General features: G+C 41.7%; 1 protein-coding gene across 1 annotated transcript in view; it reads right to left on the bottom strand.

The window, feature by feature from the left end:
* zswim5 (zinc finger, SWIM-type containing 5) overlaps nt 1-21988 on the bottom strand; it is a 98157-nt gene extending 76169 nt beyond the window's left edge. Inside the window, exon 1 of the mRNA XM_042335006.1 lies at nt 21478-21988. Within this exon, the coding sequence (XP_042190940.1) occupies nt 21478-21988 (511 nt within the window). The remainder of the gene's footprint in view (nt 1-21477) is intronic.
* Nucleotides 21989-22921: the final 933 nt, after the last annotated feature.

Raw genomic sequence — 22921 nt, 5'->3', positions numbered from 1 at the left:
TTGCTTCAAATCCAGTCTGAGTGACTGGATGAAAGAATCTTTGGTTTGGCTGTGAGGCTTATACTTAAAATGTGTTTCTGGCTGGCACTTCCTGGTACTGAATTGAAATGGGCTCACAGCACAAAACTGCACTTTTAATTCTCAATCTCTCTTAGAGAGAAGCCATAGGGCAAGTGGTGTAGCAAATGGAAAATGCTACACCAAAAGGCATAGAAGTTTTCTTCTGTACTTAATGCTAAGGCATAGTTTGGAGCCAGTGTACAGGGAGCTATATCATGCAGCTCACCAATGCATAAATCCGACAAGCTTTGAGATGCCCTCTCGATGTGAAAGGTGCAACATAAATAGCTTGCTGTATTGAATCTAACCAAGGCACTAATTTAACTGAAAGCAAGAGCAAGAATCCAGTAGCAAGAGAAGAAAGATACCTCCAGAGAGAACTCTTTAGATGTATCTTGGAGGCTCTAGAGAAAGCTGTGCACATGGTTTCCCTTAAAGCAATGCCACTAAAGTTGGGACAGCAATGGGTGTCAATGGTCAGGTAAATGACGCTTCAGATCCAGGTACAAATGGCAAAGGAAAGCTCGGTTGTTATTCCAAATTTTTAAAAAGTAGAGTTTGATGACAGAACAGGAAGATTACTGAATCTGCTTGTACCAGTGCTGGTTAAGAGTGTTCTTCAAGATGAGATGATATACAATTAAAACAAATATTGGAAGGATCTTTCTAGCTTCCTTCGTACAGTCACCTTGACTGCAGCCAGTCAAGTCCTCTGTTTACGATAATCAATGTTCATTACAAGGTCTGACGTTGAAATTAGATTTTGCCAAGAGAATGATTTGCTGACAAATTACAACCACATCAATTCCCAACCTGCAAAACATTTCATTCTAATTCTGTGCAACAAAGAACCCCCCCACCCACAAAAAAAAGTGCTGGCGGACAAAATGGTGCTCATTCCGTCAAAATAAATGAGATAGTGTGGGCGGGGAAGGATAGGAAGAGAGAAGAACAGAAATTGTCATGCTATCAATGGTGTCATTATTTTTTTCTCTATCTATCCTCTCTGTTCCTTGATGTGGTACGATAAACATCCAAGCTCTTATCGACTTGCTATAAAATTCATTTTACTGATCCAGTCTCACACCAACAGTTAGGCCCATGGTGGTCTGATTTGTGTCCCACTACTTTGTATTTTCAATTAGCCACTGACAAGCAAAATAGTGTTAACACGACAAGCGTGTTAAAAGCGCCCCCAATGACAAAGGAATTTTATACTGAGGTTTGAATTAAAGCATCAAAATGATTTATACAGGCAAACATAGTTTGCTCTTCAGGTTTGTCCTATAAATGTCCTATGGTCAAATAAAATCAGCACCCTGCTGTCATACAAAACTTCGAACTATATAGTAGCCATTACAGTGACATCTGCAGCTTTATTCGTTCTTCAACCAAGGGACATTTATAGAAGCACTTTTTCGGATGCGCGAGCACACCACACACACACACACACACACACACGTGTAAGCACAAGGCTACAATACACTCTCTGGGAATCTGGTTACACTCATAAACAGGTCAAACTTTCTTTGGTTTTGAGCAGCGAATCCCCTTCAACTGAACTCTTCAATGTATACACTGAGCATCTAATGAAAAACTGAGACACTGATATTGACCTGCATGGCAAGAGCACAACCATTGCCTTTAGTGTGCATAGTATATCTGCTCTCCCCCCGCCCAGCCGCAGCTTTATCAGGCAACTTTATTTATCCATCTAATTAAACAGTTTTCCAGGTCACAGAGGCTCCCACCCTTTGATTTCTATGTTCAATATAACCAGATGTCTACAGCGTAACAAAGAATCATTTGATTCTGTGCTGGCGGCGAAGAGAGATTAAAGCACGTTTGGGGCACTGGGATCTGACTAAAATACCACAAAAACAAAAATGTACTGTATCTAATGCTGCATCAGCAATGCCATGTAAAAATCATCAATTGTACACAAATCACCTCAGCCAAGATCAGAACACTCTCTCTCTCATCTTATTTCCTCTCTCCCCAATTCATGTACTAGCCCAAAGGGAAGAAACAGTCCTGGCAGACATATATATTATGTTTGTCACCATGGGACAATCAAACATTTATAAGGAAACCCCCACCCCATATATGTTGTATTTCAATAGATCCACTGGGGGGGAAGGGTGTTAACTTAATTGACTATTGGCCTTTACGGCTTGGTTAGCAGCAGAACCCCACCACAAGGACAAATAAAGCTCACTCAGAAATATTCAGGGCCCTCATTCCCATATTTTCTTTCTTGCCTTGATCTGCTGGCTCTCTATCGCTCAGCATTTAAGATTACAAAACTCTCAGCCTACTTTCAAATTCCTCCCCAGCCATACTCCACACTATCTGGGCAATCTTCTACGCTACGCCCAAGCTGGCACCCTCACCTCTCCTGACTGATTTACTGCTCATGCTCCATTCTTTCTGCTCCAACAATGGAGCACAAGCTTGTAACCACCACACTCGGGAACTCTCCTCCCAAACCCCTTGTTTTGCCATCATTCCCTTTGAAAAATCTCTGTAGAAGCTTATTTCTGCAACTGTGCCTTTGGTCACCTCAAAATTCCTACTGCTGCTGGCGTCACGTCCACCATTCACACTATTTGAAATATTTGCTCAAGTAAAAGGCATCATATAAATGCAATGCTGTTGAACCGTAAGTCATAGAACTTCTTTATAAAGCCACATTTACTTGAATGACAGGCGTGAAAATTCCAAATCAAGCAACACTTAATACCAATCACATCAGATTCAGCTTACAATTCTCAACTAAAATGTAAAGGGAGTACCCTCCACTGTTCTGCAACCCAATGTTTATGGGACCACTTGATAACAGGCAAACCACATTTTAAAAAGTATAACCCTGTTCTCAACGTAACAGGAAGCAGCAGTGACTTGAGAGTCAAAGGTTAAGGGTGACATGAATGAAGGCAGGCGTGCTGGTCTATTCATAACCTTAAACATGCCTTTCTTTTGACCCTCAGCGACCAATGCAACTTCCTGTGTAAATCATGAACACAAAAAATCCCAGATAGTCTTATAAAGGATCTACTGTACTAGGAATGACACTTAGCGTTGGAATGTCACTATAAAAATGCCTAGTGTCCAACTTCCTGTTTAGCACAACTAAAAAGAGCACACTAGCATTGAATTTAAGGTCCATTTGACCAACACATTATTTGGATGCCTAACAGCAAACATGAGGTTGTAATCTAGTTATGGGCAGCGGGAGGGGGTGGGTGTTGGCCTTGCTTTGCACATACAAAACTGGTATCTAAAAGTAATTAAAAGACCATAATAAACAGGCTAGTGTGATTACAGTAAATTTAGGTAGGGAATTTGAACAATGTTATAAACGAAACAAAGTTAAGTTGAAGGTTAGTTGGCCTCCTGAATCTGGTGATTTGTACTGAAATTACCCACACAACTGGAACTTCTATAGCAACGCTATTTTTGCCTTCTGCGTATGTAAATGGAAGAGGGGGGATATTAGCTTCTTGCCAGCAGGTGTAATGGCTAAAACCTATAGCCAATAAGTTTCATTCAGTTCATGTGATGTTACTTCTAAGGAATGTCTGAAGTAGTCACAACAAAAGTATTGCAACTGATTACTGGGAAACACTGCTTCATTTGTATAAAACTGCAATCTAATCAATAGGTTAGGAGATAGTTTATAAAGAGATGCCACTGAGCATTTAAACGTTACTGTAACTGGGAGATTGAAGCTCAAGTCAGTACAAGTTGCCTGACCTCCCCCAACGTGACCCCCCGAGATTACATTATCATCTTAAAATACCTACTTTCCTCCTCCCATTCCTTAATGACGTGTATTGTTAAATTCAGTCATTGCACCAAGAACAACTGCTGCTGTATGACAACACCACACGAAAGGAATAAACAACAGTACTATAATTACTGGAAAATGATGAAGAAATGGTGGGCGGATGCCTTGTGAGAAGAATTGAAAGAATTAGTTCTTAAAAATAAAAAGGCTGAGCAACAACTGGATGATACAAGGCTCTAAATTAGCACATGGAAATCCAATGCAACAAAGGCAAGCAGTTGCCAACCTCAGCCTGGCCACGATGGGAGAAGCATTTATCATTGAATATAGGAATAAAACTCCAAGTCAGAGTTTCCATTCAGGTTAGGCAAGAGGTCCTGAAGGCTAACATTTATTTTAAAAAAAATCTCAGCTGAGTTACCACTAAGGGGTGAAAAAGAGTTCAACACACAGCATTTGTCTGAGCAAAGTTTATCTGGGCAACGTTTACAGCCTGGCTTCTGATTTTGCCCTCAGAAGCATCTGTACGTAATCCTCATTACCAGGCCAGCTGATGTACTGAGCAGCTTTTATTATGGTAGAAAATTCGTAGTAATGTGATGTTATCGCTGAACTTAGTGCATTCTTCACAAATCGTTCTAAGGTGGCAATGATTGGAACAGAGGGGTCCAAAAATCTCAGATTGTAGATGTTTCCAGTTCAACTACAATCAAAATAGGTGCCATTATCTCTAAATACTACCTCTCTCCTCCTCCCTCCCCCAACCAGGAATATCCAGTTTTTCAGAAACAATTTGTTAAATTCCATCAACTACAGCAAAGCATATTGGTGTTCCTTCCATGTGTTGCTGCTCAGGTCAGCTAGGAGACAACCTGGAATAATTTCCCCACTTCACAAGTGCAGTCGTAGGAAACGCCACAATATTAAGAGGCACTTCTCCCTCCTCTCCCCGCTCTCCCTCTGTAAGACAGGATAGAAGCTCTCTTTCCCCGCCCCTCCCAGTTGTTCCTTCTTACTTTGAGGCCTTCTTCCACATCTATCAGCTGGCTGAATGGGCAACAGAGCCATTGCTTTGGGAGCAATTCAATTGCTTGGCCCAGGATAAAGGTGGATAATGTAGGAAGAATTAAAAGAGAGGTCATTTTATTTTGCTCGTTTATAAAGTGCAGTGAATCACAATGCAGTAATTGCATTTCAAAGCTTCAGAAAATGGAAATGCTGCCTGGTACATGGTTTCTTTCAAACCCAAGCACAGTCCTGTGTTATGGAAATGGAATTGGTTCCATTTCAAAGATATTTGGTCTGAAAAGTTCCTTTTTTTGTATTGATTGCTGTTTGTTTTTACAGCTTTCCAGCCCAATCGCATTCACTCATTGCAAGACTGGTGTCACAACTGCTGCACACTTTAGGGTGTGCACGCAAAAGAGGACAAAATAATAATAATAATCCTTGCATTTGATATAGCACCTTATCACATCTTTTGAGTTGTTTCAGCACGCTTCCAAGAATATACTGTATAAGATCAGTCATTACTTTAGCCACAAAGGAACTGGTAAACAAAAAGATGGGTTTGCAAAATACTCTGTGCACTGATCATAGCATTTTGACTAAATAAGCAAACACTGACTCTAGATTTCTTTGAAATGCAACCACCGATCAAAACCATCTAAGTGTGCAGGAAGAGATTACATTGTTTTGAATGGACAATCTTTTATATTTCAATGGGTTAGAGTTACGACAGAGAAATGGCTATTCTTGGTCTTTGAGTAACTATTACTGAAATATTGTATAAGCTGAAAGCAATGAGGACCACTCATCGTTATATGTTCCAGCACTTAAAGAGTTCACAAAATCACCTCTATAAACTGCACAATACAGGGATAGTTATGATTCAGTATTCACAGGAGCAAACAAACGGTTGAAATGTAAGGCTTTGGTATTATGCAGTATAATGTAAATGCATACAGTGATAATTGAGAACTCTTGTGGAGGTGTAATTCAGAAATACAAGATCACACCATGTGTCAATTCTTCATCCTACTCACATGGAGTATAAACACTGGCAGGGACTGGTTGGGCCAAACCGCCTGTTTCCGTACTATACATTTTTTAAATAAATCTTTGTAAACCAGAAGGATGAGATCAAATGGGTGATCTGGTCTTTATCTAAATCTCCCATATGAACATTGTATTTCAGCTCATTAATGAATCGTGCTTCATCATGTTCAATGTATCCTCTGTTTAAATATGCTTTAAAATATAATCTTCGCATATAAATTAGTTTGTGCCAATCGTTCAACGAGTTCACAATCTCAGCCCAGTGTCATAGAAACTTTTTCACCAGAGGCTGGAGACCTTCCCATAAGGTAAGAAAGAGACACAAACACTCGAGTTAACTGAAGATACTTGTGTTCAATTAACAGATGTTAGGAGGTCTGGAGTTCACCTGTAGAACCTCTCAGCAAGTTAACAGAAAGCATGGGAAATAAAGTACAGTAATGTCAAAAAAGGGTCAAATGGATACATTTTTGAAGAAAAATGTTTATTTTAAATTATATTTTGTACTAATTTCAGCGGATTAAAGGAAAAAGAAGGGGGGAGCTGGGGGTGAAAGAGGGAATAATATTTACTGAAGAACTTAAAATACAACACTCTTGCTTAAAATATGCTCCACTTCCTCCTGGGACTAAATTGAAAACAAAAGAAATGAATGGTGTATTGGGAAAGCACATTGTATTTTCACCTCTGGACTTCGGTTTGAAAACAGTCCAGACTGACGAGATAAAAATCTCTCCTCTAAAGAGCATGAGGTTTGTAAAAGAAATGCGTTTGTGGCCAGTCTCACCTGAATTCTTAACAGGCAAAAGGTAGCTCCACAGCACAAAACTGCTCACAGTTCAGTACGAACAGTGACAGGTTCATCATATGCCAGAAGCATGGTTGGCACAGGAAATGGAAAGGTCACCTTGTGCAGTAAAGAGGTGCTCTTCTGTGAGCAGGGTACAATGTTGGAACAGGGAGAACGAAGCTTCACTCTGCATCTAACCCTATGCAACGTCTATCCGCTACGGGGGCGTTCCCTGGCAATATTGGTTTCAATATGTTGAAAAGTGTTTGATTCCTTAGCACTGACATGTCTTGGCGAGATCACCAGCAAATGTCATCACATCATACAGTACTATCATTTGAATAATTATGATGGATCTCCACAGTATACGTGAGTCACATGATTCTGAGAGGGAAGCTCTCTGAACTGTAGTGGCAATTCTTTCTTCCTACTGTTAAGAGCACCAAAAAATAAATATTTGAAAAAGAATGACACTATCTGGACACCAGATGCCCAAAATACTACCTGTTTTTGACCTTTTGGACCATGTTGTCTTAACACGTCGGATTGCTCAGAAATGTAGAAAATTCTTCAATTCAATCTTAATTTGAAAGAAGTTTCTTTCAAAACAGATTCGAAATTGAGAATAAATTGAAGAATTTTCCACAATTAAGCTCAATCTTAAATTTGAAGATAAAATGGTCTTTCAGATGAAAACAGTAAAATTCAGGCCTTTGGACAGATGAAACACAATACACTGATTTCCACAGAACATACAGTATTTGGGTTTCTTTTGCAAGGATTGAAAAAAAAAGGACTTGGAAAACCAAGCAACTTAGATTAGTACAAAATACTGGAAGTTGCCTTCTTAAAGTTATATTTTCTATTTACATGTTTAGCACTTTCAGCTCGAAGAGCTCAAAATAGTTCCAACATGGTCGCTTTATTTTTTAATCCATAGAAAGGTTGCACAATTAATTATAGTTGACTTATTACAATCTTCTGCACAAAGCTCAGTGCTTATTAGAACCAATTAATGATGGCAGGTGACAGCTGTAAATGTCATATTGTATGTCACAGCATTCCCTGGTATAAGTATGTTATGACATATCGAATTGTGTTTCGGTTCTTTTTCCTCTCACCGCCCCCACCCTCCCAATTCCATTGACAAATGTCTTTCCCTTTCAATGTTTTTGTACTGCTGAAATTCACAATTTTCAAGAGGAAAAGGGGTTATCTGCACATAACAGGAAGGAAAATTAGGCCAGTTTTATTTTAAGAAATATAAAAACTGGGCCATTAAAAGGTGTCAAGATATTTTAAAAAAAGGCAGGATACGTACACCTTCCACTGGGAGACTCTGCCAGACGTTTGAATGCCAACTGCAAAGGTTCCACTTTGGCTAGTGAACTGTGCCAATCCCAATGCTACACTCTCTAATATTTAGTATGTCCAACAAGTTTATATGTCACGCTTCCCCTTTAGCCTCCAACCAACAACACTGCAGATACATTGAGAACTTCATACGTGAAATAGAAAAATAATTTTTGCCATCCAGTACCTAGGCTCCTGAATTACACAAACACCTTATCCAGAGACATTTTGAGAATACATCCCTTTCCTTTGATGAGGAACTGTGTCATCAGCAGTTCCGACGTCCGAAAAGTTTCATGAGACTTCAGAAAATAGTGGTGACGATTTTGATACACGAGCACGTTTCTGGCTGCCAGAAACTTGGGAGGAAATCCAGACAATTTTAAAGTTAACAATTGATATTAATCACATCATGGTTAGACATAATTTCTTACCGGAGATTAAAAAAAATCTATCAGCCTTGGACAACATTACATTTCTGTGCACAGGCCTTGAATCCATATTCAATCTGTTGTGTCATTGAGGATGATTTAAATCTTCTCATTCTGTTCCCCATTAGAAATATTCACATCTCTACCTACAACACAGCACCAAACCCAAGATCTGTACAGACATGAACTATGATCTTCGTGCCTCTGCCAATCCCTTTAGACGATGGGAGAGGGTACACCATGGTGGGGGGGAGAGAAGAAGCTGCAAAGCAAAGAACTTCTTGTGCAAATTCACATCCTACTACTAAATCCATTTAGAAACAATCCCACACATTCTGCCACTGATTCACAGGCCAAGGTCTTGCCACACACAAGGAGCATGAAATGTAAAATAGTCCAATGACCAAACGAGCACATGTCAATTAGACAGTGACCAAAGAAGCTCAGCTGTTCCAAACAACCAATGAAAAAACTCAGGTGTCAATGCTATAACGTATTCTTCAGCAGCGAAGCTATCAACGAGCTTCTGTGGACATCTAAATTGTACTTTTATCCTCTGTGGGTCTTGTAGCTCCATAGCCTTCATTTCACGCAATGATTCCAAATGATAGAGCATGAATTATATAGAGGTTGTTAGAATGATGCAGTATGAAAACAGGCCATTTGGTCCAACCAGTCTACAGCAGTTTTTATGCCCTACGTGAGCTCCACCCCTCCTATACACTTCCATCCATATATGCATCATGTTCTCTTAATGAGAGCAAACACAACAGTCTATTACCAAATAATAATAATCCTTGCATTTGATATTCTATCGCCTTATCACGTCTTCAAGAAGTCTCAAAGTGCTTCACAGAATACACAGTAAAGTGAATCGACTGTTTTGCAGGCAAAATGCGGCAGCCAAATGCGCACAGCAATCTGCATCGAGAGATGCAGAAAAATAGTTGTTTAAAGATAGGACAACCGGTAGAAAACGCAAAAAGGATTTTGGCTTTTATAATTTTTAATGAAAATAAATTTAGAAGTGATGATAAATTCATACAAGATGATGGTTAGGTAGCAGTTGATAGTATTGAGTGCTGCTCTGGGCATCCTTTAGAGAAAGGGCATAAGAGCCAGAGGAAAACACACACAATGATGACACAGCGATGAGGGATTAGTTAGGAGAGCCTTCAGAAATTGGGGTTATTTTCATGGAATAAAAAAGAATGAGAGGGGATCTGACAGAGACCTCCAATATTCTGAAAGATTTTGAGAGCATAATGGTGAAAGATGACTCCTGCTAGTTGGTAAATGAGTAACTAGGGAGGCATTAGCTGAGGATTGTCACTGGAGTTAAGTGGCGGAGAGAAAAATATTTTTCACACAGGTGTTTAGAATGGGAGATGTTTTGCCACAAGTGGCTATTGAAGCTAAGATCATAACAGCATTTAAATGGAAACTAAACAAGCATTTGAACAAGAATATAATAGGCTATAGGGAAAGAACAGGGATTGGGAATACAGCTGTCTTATGGAGGGGACGGTATCAGCAGCAGCTCAAATGACCAAATGGCTTCTTTCTGCATTATAATTTAGATGATATTACGTTTTAAAGTTGCATCTCAGTAAGCAGAAATTGCTGTGAACAGCACTTTTTCGTACCCCTGAAATCTCTCACCTCTAACAAAAGACATGAAGATTAGGGCTAGAAATGCCACAGCGCTCAAGATCCAGTCATTCACCACCTGTTCATTCTCTTGGTTTGGGAGGAAGAAAGAAAGAAAGACGTGTCCTGTATCCGCCGACACCCTTGTATGACAAACCAGAAAGGTAATAATGAATGAGAACAACCTTCCTTTACACCCAAATGGAGAGTTGGTGGCCAGTCATTGAGCACAGATGGAACAAAGGCTATTTAAATATTTCCCTTTTAAGCTCAATTCAAATAGACTGCTGAATGTATTTACCTCATAAAATCAGTCAACCGTATGGAGATGACAAGGACTAGAATGATGTTGTCAAAGTGGAGCTTGCAATCTCACCCAAAGCACAAGACTGGCATCATAACTCGGTTCTGCCCATCGAACAGCCAAAAAAACACCACAGTTGAAAAAAGCAAGACTCATTGTGCCAGATCATAGCAAATGAAAAACAGTCATGGAAAAAAAGGGCTTGATACTCCACTCCACTCACTGAACCAGAGACCTCAAAGATCCCACTGAGTCAATTGATCTCGGCCAGGTTTGTTATGACAAATGACCTTAGGACCCCAATGAAAAACTAAGGCCACTGCATGCAATCACCATGCTGGCACGTAGGTATCAGATGAGAACAGGATTGGGCTCAGTTATGAACGCCACCCCCACACCAATCAAAAAACAAACACCACAATGAAAAAAACAAACTTGCTGTGCCAGCTCATACATGAAGAATGGTCACTTAGACTAAGCACCAGAGGACAACTTGTGCCCCTCTAGAGCCTACAGCAGCCACTTTCTTCTGGACAGGAGAGGCATAGAGAAAGTACAACAAAGGAAATAAACAGTGTCAATATGGCTGCGCTTCAGGTCATTATTTTATAAAGTAGTGATTTCCAGAATGAGTTAGCAGGACAGTTAGCCAATAATACAGCAAAAGTGTAATTGGACAACATCAGTTGTCTGCATAACTAATGGATCAGTATCTTCTGATACTTCTGCAGCTCGTGAACTGTCCCGCACCAGGCTTCGCGACCACATCACTCCCACCCTCGCCCTCACCCCCACTCCCACCCTCACCCTCGCCCTCACTCCCACTGCCCATCCCCCAGAGGATCGAATTCAAGATCCTCATCCTCACCTACAAGGCCATTCCCGGCCTCGCTCCATCCTACCTCTCCGACCTACTCTCCCCCTACCTACCTGCCCGTACCCTCCGTTCCTCTTGCTCCGGTCTGCTCCACGTCCCCCGCCCCAACCGCCCTACCATCGGTGGTCGGGCCTTCAGCCTCTCAGCCCCAAGGCTCTGGAACTCTATCCCCAGTGCCTTCGCCGCTTCCTCCCTTTCCTCCTTCAAGGCCGGTCTCAAGACCTTTCTCTTTGACAGTGCCTTCAGCTCCCCTCTCGACTCCCTACCCCTCCTCTCTCCCTCCCTTCCCCCCCTCACCCTGACCATTTCCCCCCAATGCTCGGGTCCTGACCCAACTGTACAGCGTCTTGGGACGTCCTCCCGACGTGAAAGGCGCTCTATAAATGGAATCTTGTTGTTGTTGTTCTGTAACCATTGTAGTTATGCAGACAGATGTAGAATGGATTCTTTACAAATATAGGAAGATGGGTTACAATTGCACAAGTATTGAATGACTCACGAGTAAATCCTGACAATACAAATTTAGGCTCGACTGTGGCTGGAAAGCTCAGTTACATAAGAATTCCAATCAACTCCCACCAGCTACAAATATTTTTGATTTATTTTTTAAAATTAATACAATCATCAGGAGATCTGAGAAGTTACTGAGCTGAGGATAAAAGGGAGGTGTGGTCACACTGAGCAACTCTCCCAGTTATTCACCCACCTCACTGCTGAGATTAAACCAGCTTCCCCACTTGCAACAGTGTTGGTGCTCCTTTATAACATCCGCTCATGGGGTCAGGCATATCCTATAGCGGCCATTAATTCACAGCCCAAGATCCCTTTGTTTAACGTTGAAAATCTAATGAAGCGAGGAATGACTTAGACTCCTGATCAGGGCATCCAATTCTAACGACCACTGGCACAGCACAGCAATAAAAATGTCAATTAGCAAAATCGTTTGTGATATAATAAAATGATATGCGAAAGTACAATAACTGAGTATCTCTTATTCACAGAAACGTAGTTGTGGCACCATGAAACCTCGGATCATCAATAAAAGTGACAGACGTAAAAATCACAGGCAGCTGCCAACAAATACATTCCACCCATGGAGAGGGTAGTAAGGGATGGTAAATGTGGGGACGAGGCACTTTGCGTATAAATATAGTCATAGTAGTCTGTCATGTAGTTAACTGAAAATTTTAATGGCTACATTTAGGTTAATGAACATATTCAAGCGTTGAAAGAAAATTTTCAGATTGTACCGCAGAGTGAGGTGACATATGTCAAGCTAGTAAGGCAACATGGCACAATGCCAGCATCTTAGATGTTATGAAACTAACCTGCCTCACTTTTCCTTCTCTACCCTGAAACAAAGAGTAAGAGTCCAACTCCAAAGTGAAGTTTTCACATGGTCAAAGAATAAACTGCATTAAAGCAAATCTATAAATCCTTTACAAAGACTTATTTTAAACACTTGCATAACCTAATCCAGTCATCTAAAATGCCACAAGGAATATTTGTTCCAAATCTTCAGTATTATTTTGCAAAGGAGCATTTAATGAATTTTAGAGCACAAATGTTTGTAATTAAGGCAAAGTATAAAACTATGGTCTTTTGACAACAATAAAAACAATCAGTGTACATTCTGCATGAAAAAATAATAAACAGGGCTAAAATGACAATTCACCACAGAGAAGAGCACCCAAACCAGTAAAACTTGTCTACTCCAAATACTGTAATAGGCTTTGAAACCAGTTATTCTTTTATATGTTCCTTTATTAATGTCGTAAAGTTTACATTATATATCCGAACAATTTGATTTCTGCAATTACTGTCAATTTCACCTCTACACAGTACAGCACTCACTAAAGATCCAGTTTGTAAAATGAAAAAATGCAGTTACTTTAGCTGTACTACAGCTAAATGTCATAAATGTCCTGATGCCAATGCCTGAGTCTCGGTCACTTGACTGGAAACTAGACATTTCCTTCAAGAGTGTGGATTTGGGTCATCACCGTATAAAATCCCACCGAATGCCATGATGAGTTTACTCACCGTCCGTTGTCAGGACTCATTAATGGACAGCTATAGACCGAGGATCAAATGATTCCTGTATGTGACAGCTGATCCGCTGTGGATTATTCACATAATTTAATGGCCATACGCAGCATGGGGGTACAGCTGTCATGCATTAGAGTAAGAATCTGTTTCAGAAACCCAATACAAATATTTTTAAATATATTTTTAAAAAACACCAACAGCATTGGAGTTTAGGAGAAAAGTGGATCAATCCACTTTCAATCCACTTTCGTTTAGGGTTTTTTTTTGTACAGTAGTTGCATTTTAACATGAAAACAGACATTCATAAAGGGAATAGAACTAACTAAAACAATGATTCCTAGCGGGTCTGCTAAAAATCACACACATTACCTGCCCTCCGCAAATTGCCAAACTTGAAGTGACATACAATAAAGGTCTAAAAACACTTTGTTTTCTCAACGCATACGTGCAGTATAACAGAAATGGGCCATTTGATACATTCATACAATATGAAAATGCACTATACCAAACATAAGGATTATTATTAATATCCTTACTTCACAAGTTGATAGCCAATCAACTCAAATTCATGTTTGCTGCATTTGTGACCTTCATGAATGGGTCATTGAGTTCGGTCCACATTCTCACAACCCTTTTAAGTAATATTTTCCCATTTCGTTTTTAATGTAGTTAAATCTGCATTTGCAACATTTTATCATTTCAGAAGCAACTTATTAGCAAAAACAGAACCTTCTGCAAGTATTGTGGAAAAATGTGTTGTGGAAAAAAAATCATTAGGCAAGTTGCAAGTCAGACACACCATTATGACCCTTCAAAGGGATTACTGAAGTCAAGATCACCCTCAATCTTCTCTGCCTGGGCTCTTGTAAAATTGCTGTTATTATCCTATCAATCTAATGAAAAAGAAGATACATACAGGAAGATCCATTTTAAAATCTGACTGATGTTCATTACTGATTCAGTACCAGCATAAAGGCCAACTTTGGAGATGGGTCTCACGCCAAGGATGCCTGACTGTATTACTACCTGTGATAAGCATAACATGAGACAAAACATAGTCAATTCACTTTACAGTATATTCTGTGAAGCGCTTTGAGACGTCTTGAAGACATGATAAGGCGCTATATCAAATGCAGGATGATTATTGTTATCATTATTAAAACTTTCCAGAAAATCTGAAAGCCTTTTCTTTATAAACCTGCAGCAACATCAGTTATTAATCCCACCAACATGATCACCACCAGATCCGCGGATGTCAGTGATCTTATTATAAGAAAATTGTTCACTTCAACCCACGACTGTTTTGGGGGACGCTGCTGTGCGCAATTAGCTGCCGCGTTTCGCCCACAAAATGTACAGTCAATTCATTTTACAGCATATTCTGTGAAGCGCTTTGAAACGTCTCGAAAACATGAAAAGGCACTATGACAAATGCAAGGATTATTATTATCTTGACTATCAGCACTGATAATAATAATATTATTATTATCATTAATGATAATGATAGAATAATAATAATATTATTATTATCATTAATGATAATGATAACACTAAGCCCACTGCTTAAACAGACACTTTTTAAGGCTGTAACCTAATCAGGTATTTAGATGGCAATAATAAACTACATGAATTATGCCCATCATTTCAACCTCTCTGTTGGAATACGGCCTTATCATCACTCAGGGGTACCTACCCAATATGGCATTTGCAGAGCCGGCCAATCCAACCTGTGCATGTGGAAATGAGTTTCACTTTCAAACTAATGCATAAAAGTTCTTGCCGAAAAAAGAACTGCTCATCAATCAGAACTGGATCCAGAAGTGTTTAGAAAAGAAACTGCAATATTATAGTTTATTTGCGATTTTTAAAAAACAAAACAAAGCCAGATTCTGACAACAAACGTTCGGTTGAAATAAGATTAAGAAAAGGAGGAAACTTTCCTATTTTCCCTTCGCTCCCCAAAAAATACATTTGCAGATTCTGAACAGGAACACTGGTCAGGTCTATTTTGCGTATTTTAAGCTTTGTCATCTTCCCTTTCATAGCACAACATGTTAGCTGCCTACTAGCACAGAGTGCATCATGCTGCAAACAGCAATTCACTGCATAAAGTCAAATCTTATTCCCCCAAAAGCCAGTTCAGTAAAATTAACTGACCATTGGTTAATTACGAAAGCAGAAAAGTTACCTGAGAAAATGCAGAAATTTGTGGAATAGGTAGAACTAGCAGCCTTTATGAAAACGTATCTTATACTTGGCACTTTGCAGCAGTATTAAAGTTTATTGGAGCTGAAAAACTCTATTAACACCACCAATTTTCTGCTCACCCGATGAGTAATGCAAATGTGATACAGAGTTATACAGATCAGGAAGGTCCTAAGTGTTATTCCTAGACTGCTTATCCCCGTACTGTGCAGTTAGCTGATTGCAGTTACATCTGCAATATGGGCATCATAATTTGCCTCAGTGCCCTTGATACCCTAGTGTGCATCTCAGTGTAAGAGCAGGAACAGGCTCGGCTGCACTTCTCTCTTCACGCTCTCCACCCTCCCCACCTCCAAACAGTCTGCCAACACTCAATCGTCAAAGTTCTCAGATGAAGGACTGTCGCTTCAATGAGATACACAAATGATGCGTCTGTGCTTGTGGAAGCCTGAAAGGAGAGAAACCAGAAAGAAAAATCTGATTTGCAATCACTACAAGGACAGTTTCTTTAGAAGTGATTTATCATATTCAAAACCATTTCAATCATGCTGACCCATGGAAAGATCCCGCCTTGTGCTACACTGCATGTGCTAATCAATTTAAAACAAAAAGACAAAAAGCACTTTTATTGCGTTAGGAGAGGACAAACGGGACAAAGGGCACCTATTTACATGTGCAAAACGTCAGCCCAGTTAAAACCCATTGATATCCTGTTTACTTGAATGCCACCGACACCAAGCAGCACTATCCAGAAAGAAAACAATTTTGTTCTGGTCAAGCTGAACCCTTTCGACTGGAACATTCACCTAACTGGATCCAGTCTGAATGATGCCATTTGATCCCATCCCCATTGTCTGTTCAGTCCTACCTCCAGCTGCAAGTTTGATTTGATTTGCCAATTTTTCCCTCCCTCCCCCAGGCTTTGCATTTTTAACCTAATTACAATGAAATGATGCATTTCCGAGACTTTACAGGCTTTAAATGATCTTTTCTGTACCCTCTCTACCTCCCTTAGAAACAAATGCCGCTTTTGCAAAGCATGGCTGCTCTATGCTTACTCTATAAATTCCTCGGCCAAACCATTAAAACATTTTGCATGACTAATGCAGACCCTCATTTGCTGTGAGACAGGCTGCTCAGAAATCACCAGCTATGTATGTGAAACACAGACATAGCAAACAGCCTTTATATTAACAGCTGATCATGAGCTGTGCAGATTTCTGTTAAAGCAGGCAAACTGCAACTGATTCAGCACCGTTCTGACACAACTTTGCAAGATATCAACAAAACCCTGCTATTTGTGAACTGTAATAACTGTTTCAGGAGTTGTATAACAACCACAGCATGAATAAATACCGTGTCCACTCAGGTTAGTTGTTCCGTGGATGATCAAACACAACCCTCGCTACAGTCAATAACTTCCCACCATTTGACCAGCATTGAATTCAGCATGTGACTGCATAAATTCCTACTTTTATGAGATTCGTTTGTTAAAAAAAATGGGAGTGCATTCCTCAAAATGCGAGTGGGTGACATTTCACTTGCATCATGCTCTAAATTATTCATAATTTAATCAATTTAAAATTAACTATACATTTCTGCATATTTAATGCTGATTGAATAGTCAGCAAATTGATTGCATTTAATTATTGCATTAATTGGTGTATTAAAAGAAGGAGTAAGGTTAGAGAAATGAGAACTGGGAAAACTGTACTTCCTCTTACTGGGAATATCCACATCATAGAAATTCAGTATTTATTACTGTCCTGTATATATGAAGGCATCTCATCATTAACACATTTTGAGCAGGAAAAGACGATTCAACATTTGTGCACTGAGTGAGCAAACCCCTGGGCTTGACCTCAAACAAGCTTAACCCACAAAAGTCAAACAGTATAATACTAAATATTGTTAACATGATTACTTTCCTTTAAAAAACAGTGAATAATAAAATACTATATGTAAGTTCACTAGGACATCCTCCCGACGTGAAAGGCGCTCTATAAATGCAATCTTGTTGTTGTTGTAGCATCCAATCAACATTAAAATGCTTACAAACTCGATGCTTTCTTTATAGAAGAAAACAAAAAGCTATCCGTGTAGCTGAAATCAACATCTTATAGACTAGAAGGATACAACTCTGATATAGGTGCCCAAACAACAGGACTCGGCCAATTTCTTCCACTTTAGTAATAGGAATAGAAAATTACTTCATTATCATTTACAGGAAACAGAATTAAAGAAAACTCAGATGCATTTCACCTTATATTTTTAGTTTTGTTAGCTTAAAAAGGATAAAGCATCTGATTGAGAACAATATTGAAAGATGTAGAATATATTGAAAATGAAAATGTGCCTATAAGATAGCTGTCAGTGGGGGAGGGAAGAAAAGAGAAATGTCTCCTCTGGGGGAGGGAGACAAGGTTCAGTGGAGGGGACAGATAAATATTCTGGTGATGCTGGGGGAAGGGGTTGACTGCCTTTGAAGTTCGAGTAGAATCCACATAATACTGTCTGCCAAGAGATGTGATTTGGGGCCCTGATACAGTATGCATCGCTAGAAGAAACAGGATTGTTGGACTGAATGGCTTTTTCTTCCTTCCTTCTTCATGTCCCAGCTCCTGTTAAATCACTTTCCATATAACCATAGAAATGCCAATGCCAGCCCTGTCTTCGAGACATACAAACACACATTTCTTATACCAACCTTCAGAAAAAAAGACTAAATTGCCATTTTGTTGTTGTTAAATGTTGCATAGATTTGGCTCAGTAAGTAGCACAGTATGTCTCATGGTTATCCGTTCACCTTCCTCCCCCATCCCATGTAGAGACGTGGGCTCATAATCGACTGAACAGAGCTCTGCATTGTCGGAGGTGCCATCTTTCTGATGAGGCATTAAACTAAGGTCCCCTCTGGCTGTTCAGGGATCCAATAACTGCTTGAAAAGAGAAGGCAGTTTTTCCTAGTGCCCTGGCCTATTCTAAAAATGAATTGGACATTCAGTTCAGGAATGTTTGTGGGACCTTGTTGATATAATGCCTACGAGAACAGTCACTACATTCTCAGTAATCACATGTGAAGCACTTTGAAACCTTTACTGTGATCAGACTTCTGAATGCAGATGAAGAAGCCCTTTGCTGCCTCATACATATTCCCAATCAGACTGCAGAAAGAGCATTTTCAAACTTCCAAAAGGGAGTTAAAGTGGGATAGGGTTTTTGATGTTCCTTTTTTTTTGAAAAAAAGTACATTTAATAGGAAATATTGTGTAGGAATAAGAAAATGCTGTTTCATCACATTAACAGATAATGGACTTAGGGCAAAAAGGGTTCACATATTCTGAATTTTTGTACTAACTGCCGGTGTGATCAAGCACGAAAAATGATTACAAAAATAAGATGAATGTGACCTGCTCTTAGTGCCTACTCCGTTCTCTCAGAAAATGGCTTTAGTAGAAGGCCCAAACCTCATTAGTCCTGCTTATTTGTATTTCAACAGCACACTGTATTTTGCATATACGCAGAATAGGCTCTCGAGTTAGACATACAGCTCCAAGTTTTCTTGCGACAAATTCAAACATTCCCAAGCTTCTATTTCTGCCTCCAAACGTTCGTCAAGGGATAAACCAAGCCTAGATAATAATCTAACCGAAGCATAACCAATGCATCCTTTTATCTATCCACTTTAATAGCAAGCTGACAACCCTGTACCCCCAGGTGGCAAGCAGCCAAGTTGCAAAATAGTAGGCTACATTTACGAGAGGGAGCAAACTGACTCCAGGGTCCATGACAAAGCTTCGCTGAGATCATCCGACAGGCTCGGGTTGATGTGGCCATTGCTGGCAAAGAGTTCAATAATAAGCAATTGCACGATCTCATCATCTCTCACCTGCCTTCATCCTGTCAACCCAAACTGCCAAATTGACGATTCAATATTCATATTTTCTTAAAAAAGGAAAGCTTCACAAGTGCAAACTTGCACAATGACTGAAACTGTATATGCTTCAAATTCACTTTGTAGTAATTCAGTTATCATGTAGATATAATTTAAAAGAAAATAAAAATACCATTGTTCCTACTATTGAGACATCTCAATATTTCTCCTTATACAAAGAAAAAACTGCAGCCCCCTCCCCCACCTTAAAGAAGAAACTGAACTATAATTTTAAATAATTACATTTTATATTCAATGAAAAGGGAACCAGCGAATCCAAACCCAGCAATTAGAACAAAAGTAAAGGTAACAGAACCTCGGGGAAATGAATCACCTCAGGACATATCCACTTGGCTCGATTCATTACTGTCAAATGGGCGAGGGAAAATTCAAGGGCAAATAGTTTTTAAAAATACATAATGGACTGAAAAAAGAAAGCTACAGTCAAAGCTGGCCAGCTGAAAATTATGTAACAACAAAAAAGCAATCAAACTGACTAGAAAACAAATGAGGAAAAAAGGAGGATCTGTCCCTTTTATTTCACCACACTCAGACCCCCCCCCCCACCCCTTTGCCTTGGCATTGCTACAGAGACTATTCTGATTATTGTTTCTCGTTCGTTGCCTTTTATCCCTGGTTTCGTTTTGCTCCATCCTTCTCTCTCATTTCCAGGGAGCATACAGGCAAACAAAAGTAAAAACATGACTTCTCTCTCGTCGCCTATGCAGTTAAGTGAATACAAACGTCCAATAGATAGCTGACACCCCCCCACCCCCTCTCCCAACTTGTCTCTCTGCCTGGGGTTTAAATCCCAGGATGACATTTTCTTCCCCTCGTGTCAGAAACATTCCTCACAGGCAACTAACTCACAGCCTTATCCTTTCTGACAGCTCAATACAATTAAATACGTTGCAGATTAGGTCTTTGTTTTCGTGAAAGAAAACAAACAACGGGCTACAGTTTCTGCTCTCTCGACAAAGCTGTGCTCATAACAGGACCGCTTTACAGAGGAGGAATCCCAACTGCTGTACACACACACACACACACACACACACCCCTCGGGCAGGGAACCGCAGCGCAGCTTCTATTCGTACTTGTCCGCCCCCTCTTAAACCCCAACTCAACTCAACATCTCCTCAAAACCACTCTTCCCACGATTAAAAAAACCCAAACAAATCGACATCAACAAAAGGCTGTAAGTACTTCCTTTTGTGGTCAGAAACCCTGGGCTATTTTTGGCTTCCCCCCCCCTCTCTCTCTCGCTCTTCCCCTCTTTTCTCTCTCTCTTTCCTCCTCCTCCTCTCTCTTCCTCTTCTCTCTCTTCCTCTCTCTCTTCCTCTCTCTCTCTCTTCCTCTCTCTTCCTCTTCCTCTCTCTCTCTCTTCCTCTCTCTCTTCCTCTCCTCTCTCTCTTCCTTTCTCTCTCTTCCCTCCTCCTCTCTCTCTCTTCCTTTCTCTCTCTCTTCCCTCCTCCTCTCTCTTCCCCTCCCCCCCCCCCTTTTTCTCTCTCCCTCTCCAATTTTTAAACTCATAAAAAAGGTCTTCACGCGATTTTTGTTTTAAAAAGTGAAACTATTGGACTGTGGAACATTTTGTCGAGGTAAAAGCCCTATTTATGTTTGGCTCTTGGGTTTCACATAGAAAGGGAGACGAGGAGGGAGATGAACACCAGGGGTAAAAGTGTGTGTGTGTGGGGGTGGGGGGGGGGGGGGGGGCAAAAAGAAAGCTAATTCAAACGATTCGTGTCCTGATCGTCGGAAGAGAGAGATGTAAAGATGGAAGAGTTGATCAGCAACAACAAAAGCTAATTCAAACGAAACATGTCATCGAACGATTGTGGACCCTTATTATTATTATTGTGTGTGTGTGTGAGGGGGGAGGGGGGGGGACAAAGGTGATCCTTTTTTGTTTCTCTCTCGCCCCCCTTTTCTTCGTCGTCGTCCCCTCCCCCCAGAGTCCCCCCCACACCCCCACTCACCTACTTGAAGAACATTGTCCACACAACCGCTCTCCAGCAGTCTGATGCCTCTCCTGAACGGCAGTCGGTTCTCATCGTCCCCGGAGCCGGAGCCGGGCCCGGCGGCGCTCGCACCCCCACCCCCTCCTCCACCCCCTCCTCCTCCACCACCACCACCACCTCCTCCTCCTCCTCCTCCCGCCGCCGCCGCGGCCGCCGCCGTCTCCTCGGGCGAGTAGTAGTTGAAGGACGAGTACATGCAGATCTCCCTCTCGTTCCTCGGGAAGGACCAGTACACGATCCGCCGCTGCACGGGCTCGGGGATGCGGGAGAAGCGCTCCTCCACCTGCTGGAACGGCCACTTCTCCGCCACCATCTTGGCGCTGGCGTCCAGCAGCGACTCGGGGCTGCGCCGGCCTCGGCCGCTCGGGCTGGCGGTCTGCGAGCCCGGCCCGCGGGCAGCGGGGAAGGGCCTGGAGCAGAGGCGTTTAGCGGCCGGCTGACCCCTCTCCTCCGCCGCCGCCGCCGCCATGCTGTTCCTCACGCACTGCACAAGGAGGGAGGGAGGGAGAGAGAGAGAGAGGGAGGGAGGGAAGGTGGGAGGGAGGGAAAAGGAGGGAAGGAAAGGGAATCCAACGCGCAGCCCCCGAACAGCGTCGAACGCTGTCCTTTTTTTTTTACCTCACAGACCCGGCCCCGCGGCCGTCGCTCTCGCACTCTCACACACACACACACACGCGCGCGCACACGCACGGCGCCTCCCGCCCTGACAGCACCAGCCAGCGGACCCGCCCCCGCCCCACACCCCTCGCCCAATCGCCGCGCTCCCCCGCGCCGCGCCGCTCTCCCATTGGTCCTTCCCTCACGTCAGTCGACAACGCCCGAGGCGGGACTCCCAGGCCCACAAAGGGCGGCCGGACGGACGGACGCCCGCCTCGCGCCGGGTGGAGTGGAGCCCCGCCTCCGCTCCGCCCCGCCCCTCCACGCTGCTGGGAGCTCGATTGGCCGCCGGTGCCGTCCGTCACTCTTCGTCACAATGGAGTGATTTGCATACGCCCGCCCTGTGGGTGGGGTCAGGCTGCCTGTGTGTGCCATGTGACTCGCGGGGCGGGGTCAAGCCTTATAAGGGAGTAGGTGAGAGTTAAAGGGACAGCCTTTTGGCTCAGCTCCAACCCTGAGCCATGGGATTGGTGACAAATGGGGGAGTAAAGCCATATCCTGCCTGACTACTCGATTATAATAACAATAATAACCCTGGCATGTCATACAGCGCCTCAGCACGTCTTCCAGACCTCTCGGAGCGCTTCGCAGGAGACACCGGATAGAAGTGTGCAACTGACCGATACGCCGGCACGATGCGCCCACAAAAAATATACAGTCACTACACTTCGAGACGTCTCGAAGACGTGATGAGGAGCTATACAGTTGCAAATGCAAGGGCTATTATTAACACTGCTTGCTCGTG

The sequence above is a fragment of the Callorhinchus milii genome, unplaced genomic scaffold (assembly GCF_018977255.1).
Source record: "Callorhinchus milii isolate IMCB2004 unplaced genomic scaffold, IMCB_Cmil_1.0 Scaffold5, whole genome shotgun sequence".
Taxonomy (NCBI): Eukaryota; Metazoa; Chordata; class Chondrichthyes; order Chimaeriformes; family Callorhinchidae; genus Callorhinchus; species Callorhinchus milii.
The sequence above is the reverse complement of the archived record's forward strand: the minus strand, read 5'-3'. Positions and strand labels throughout refer to the sequence as shown.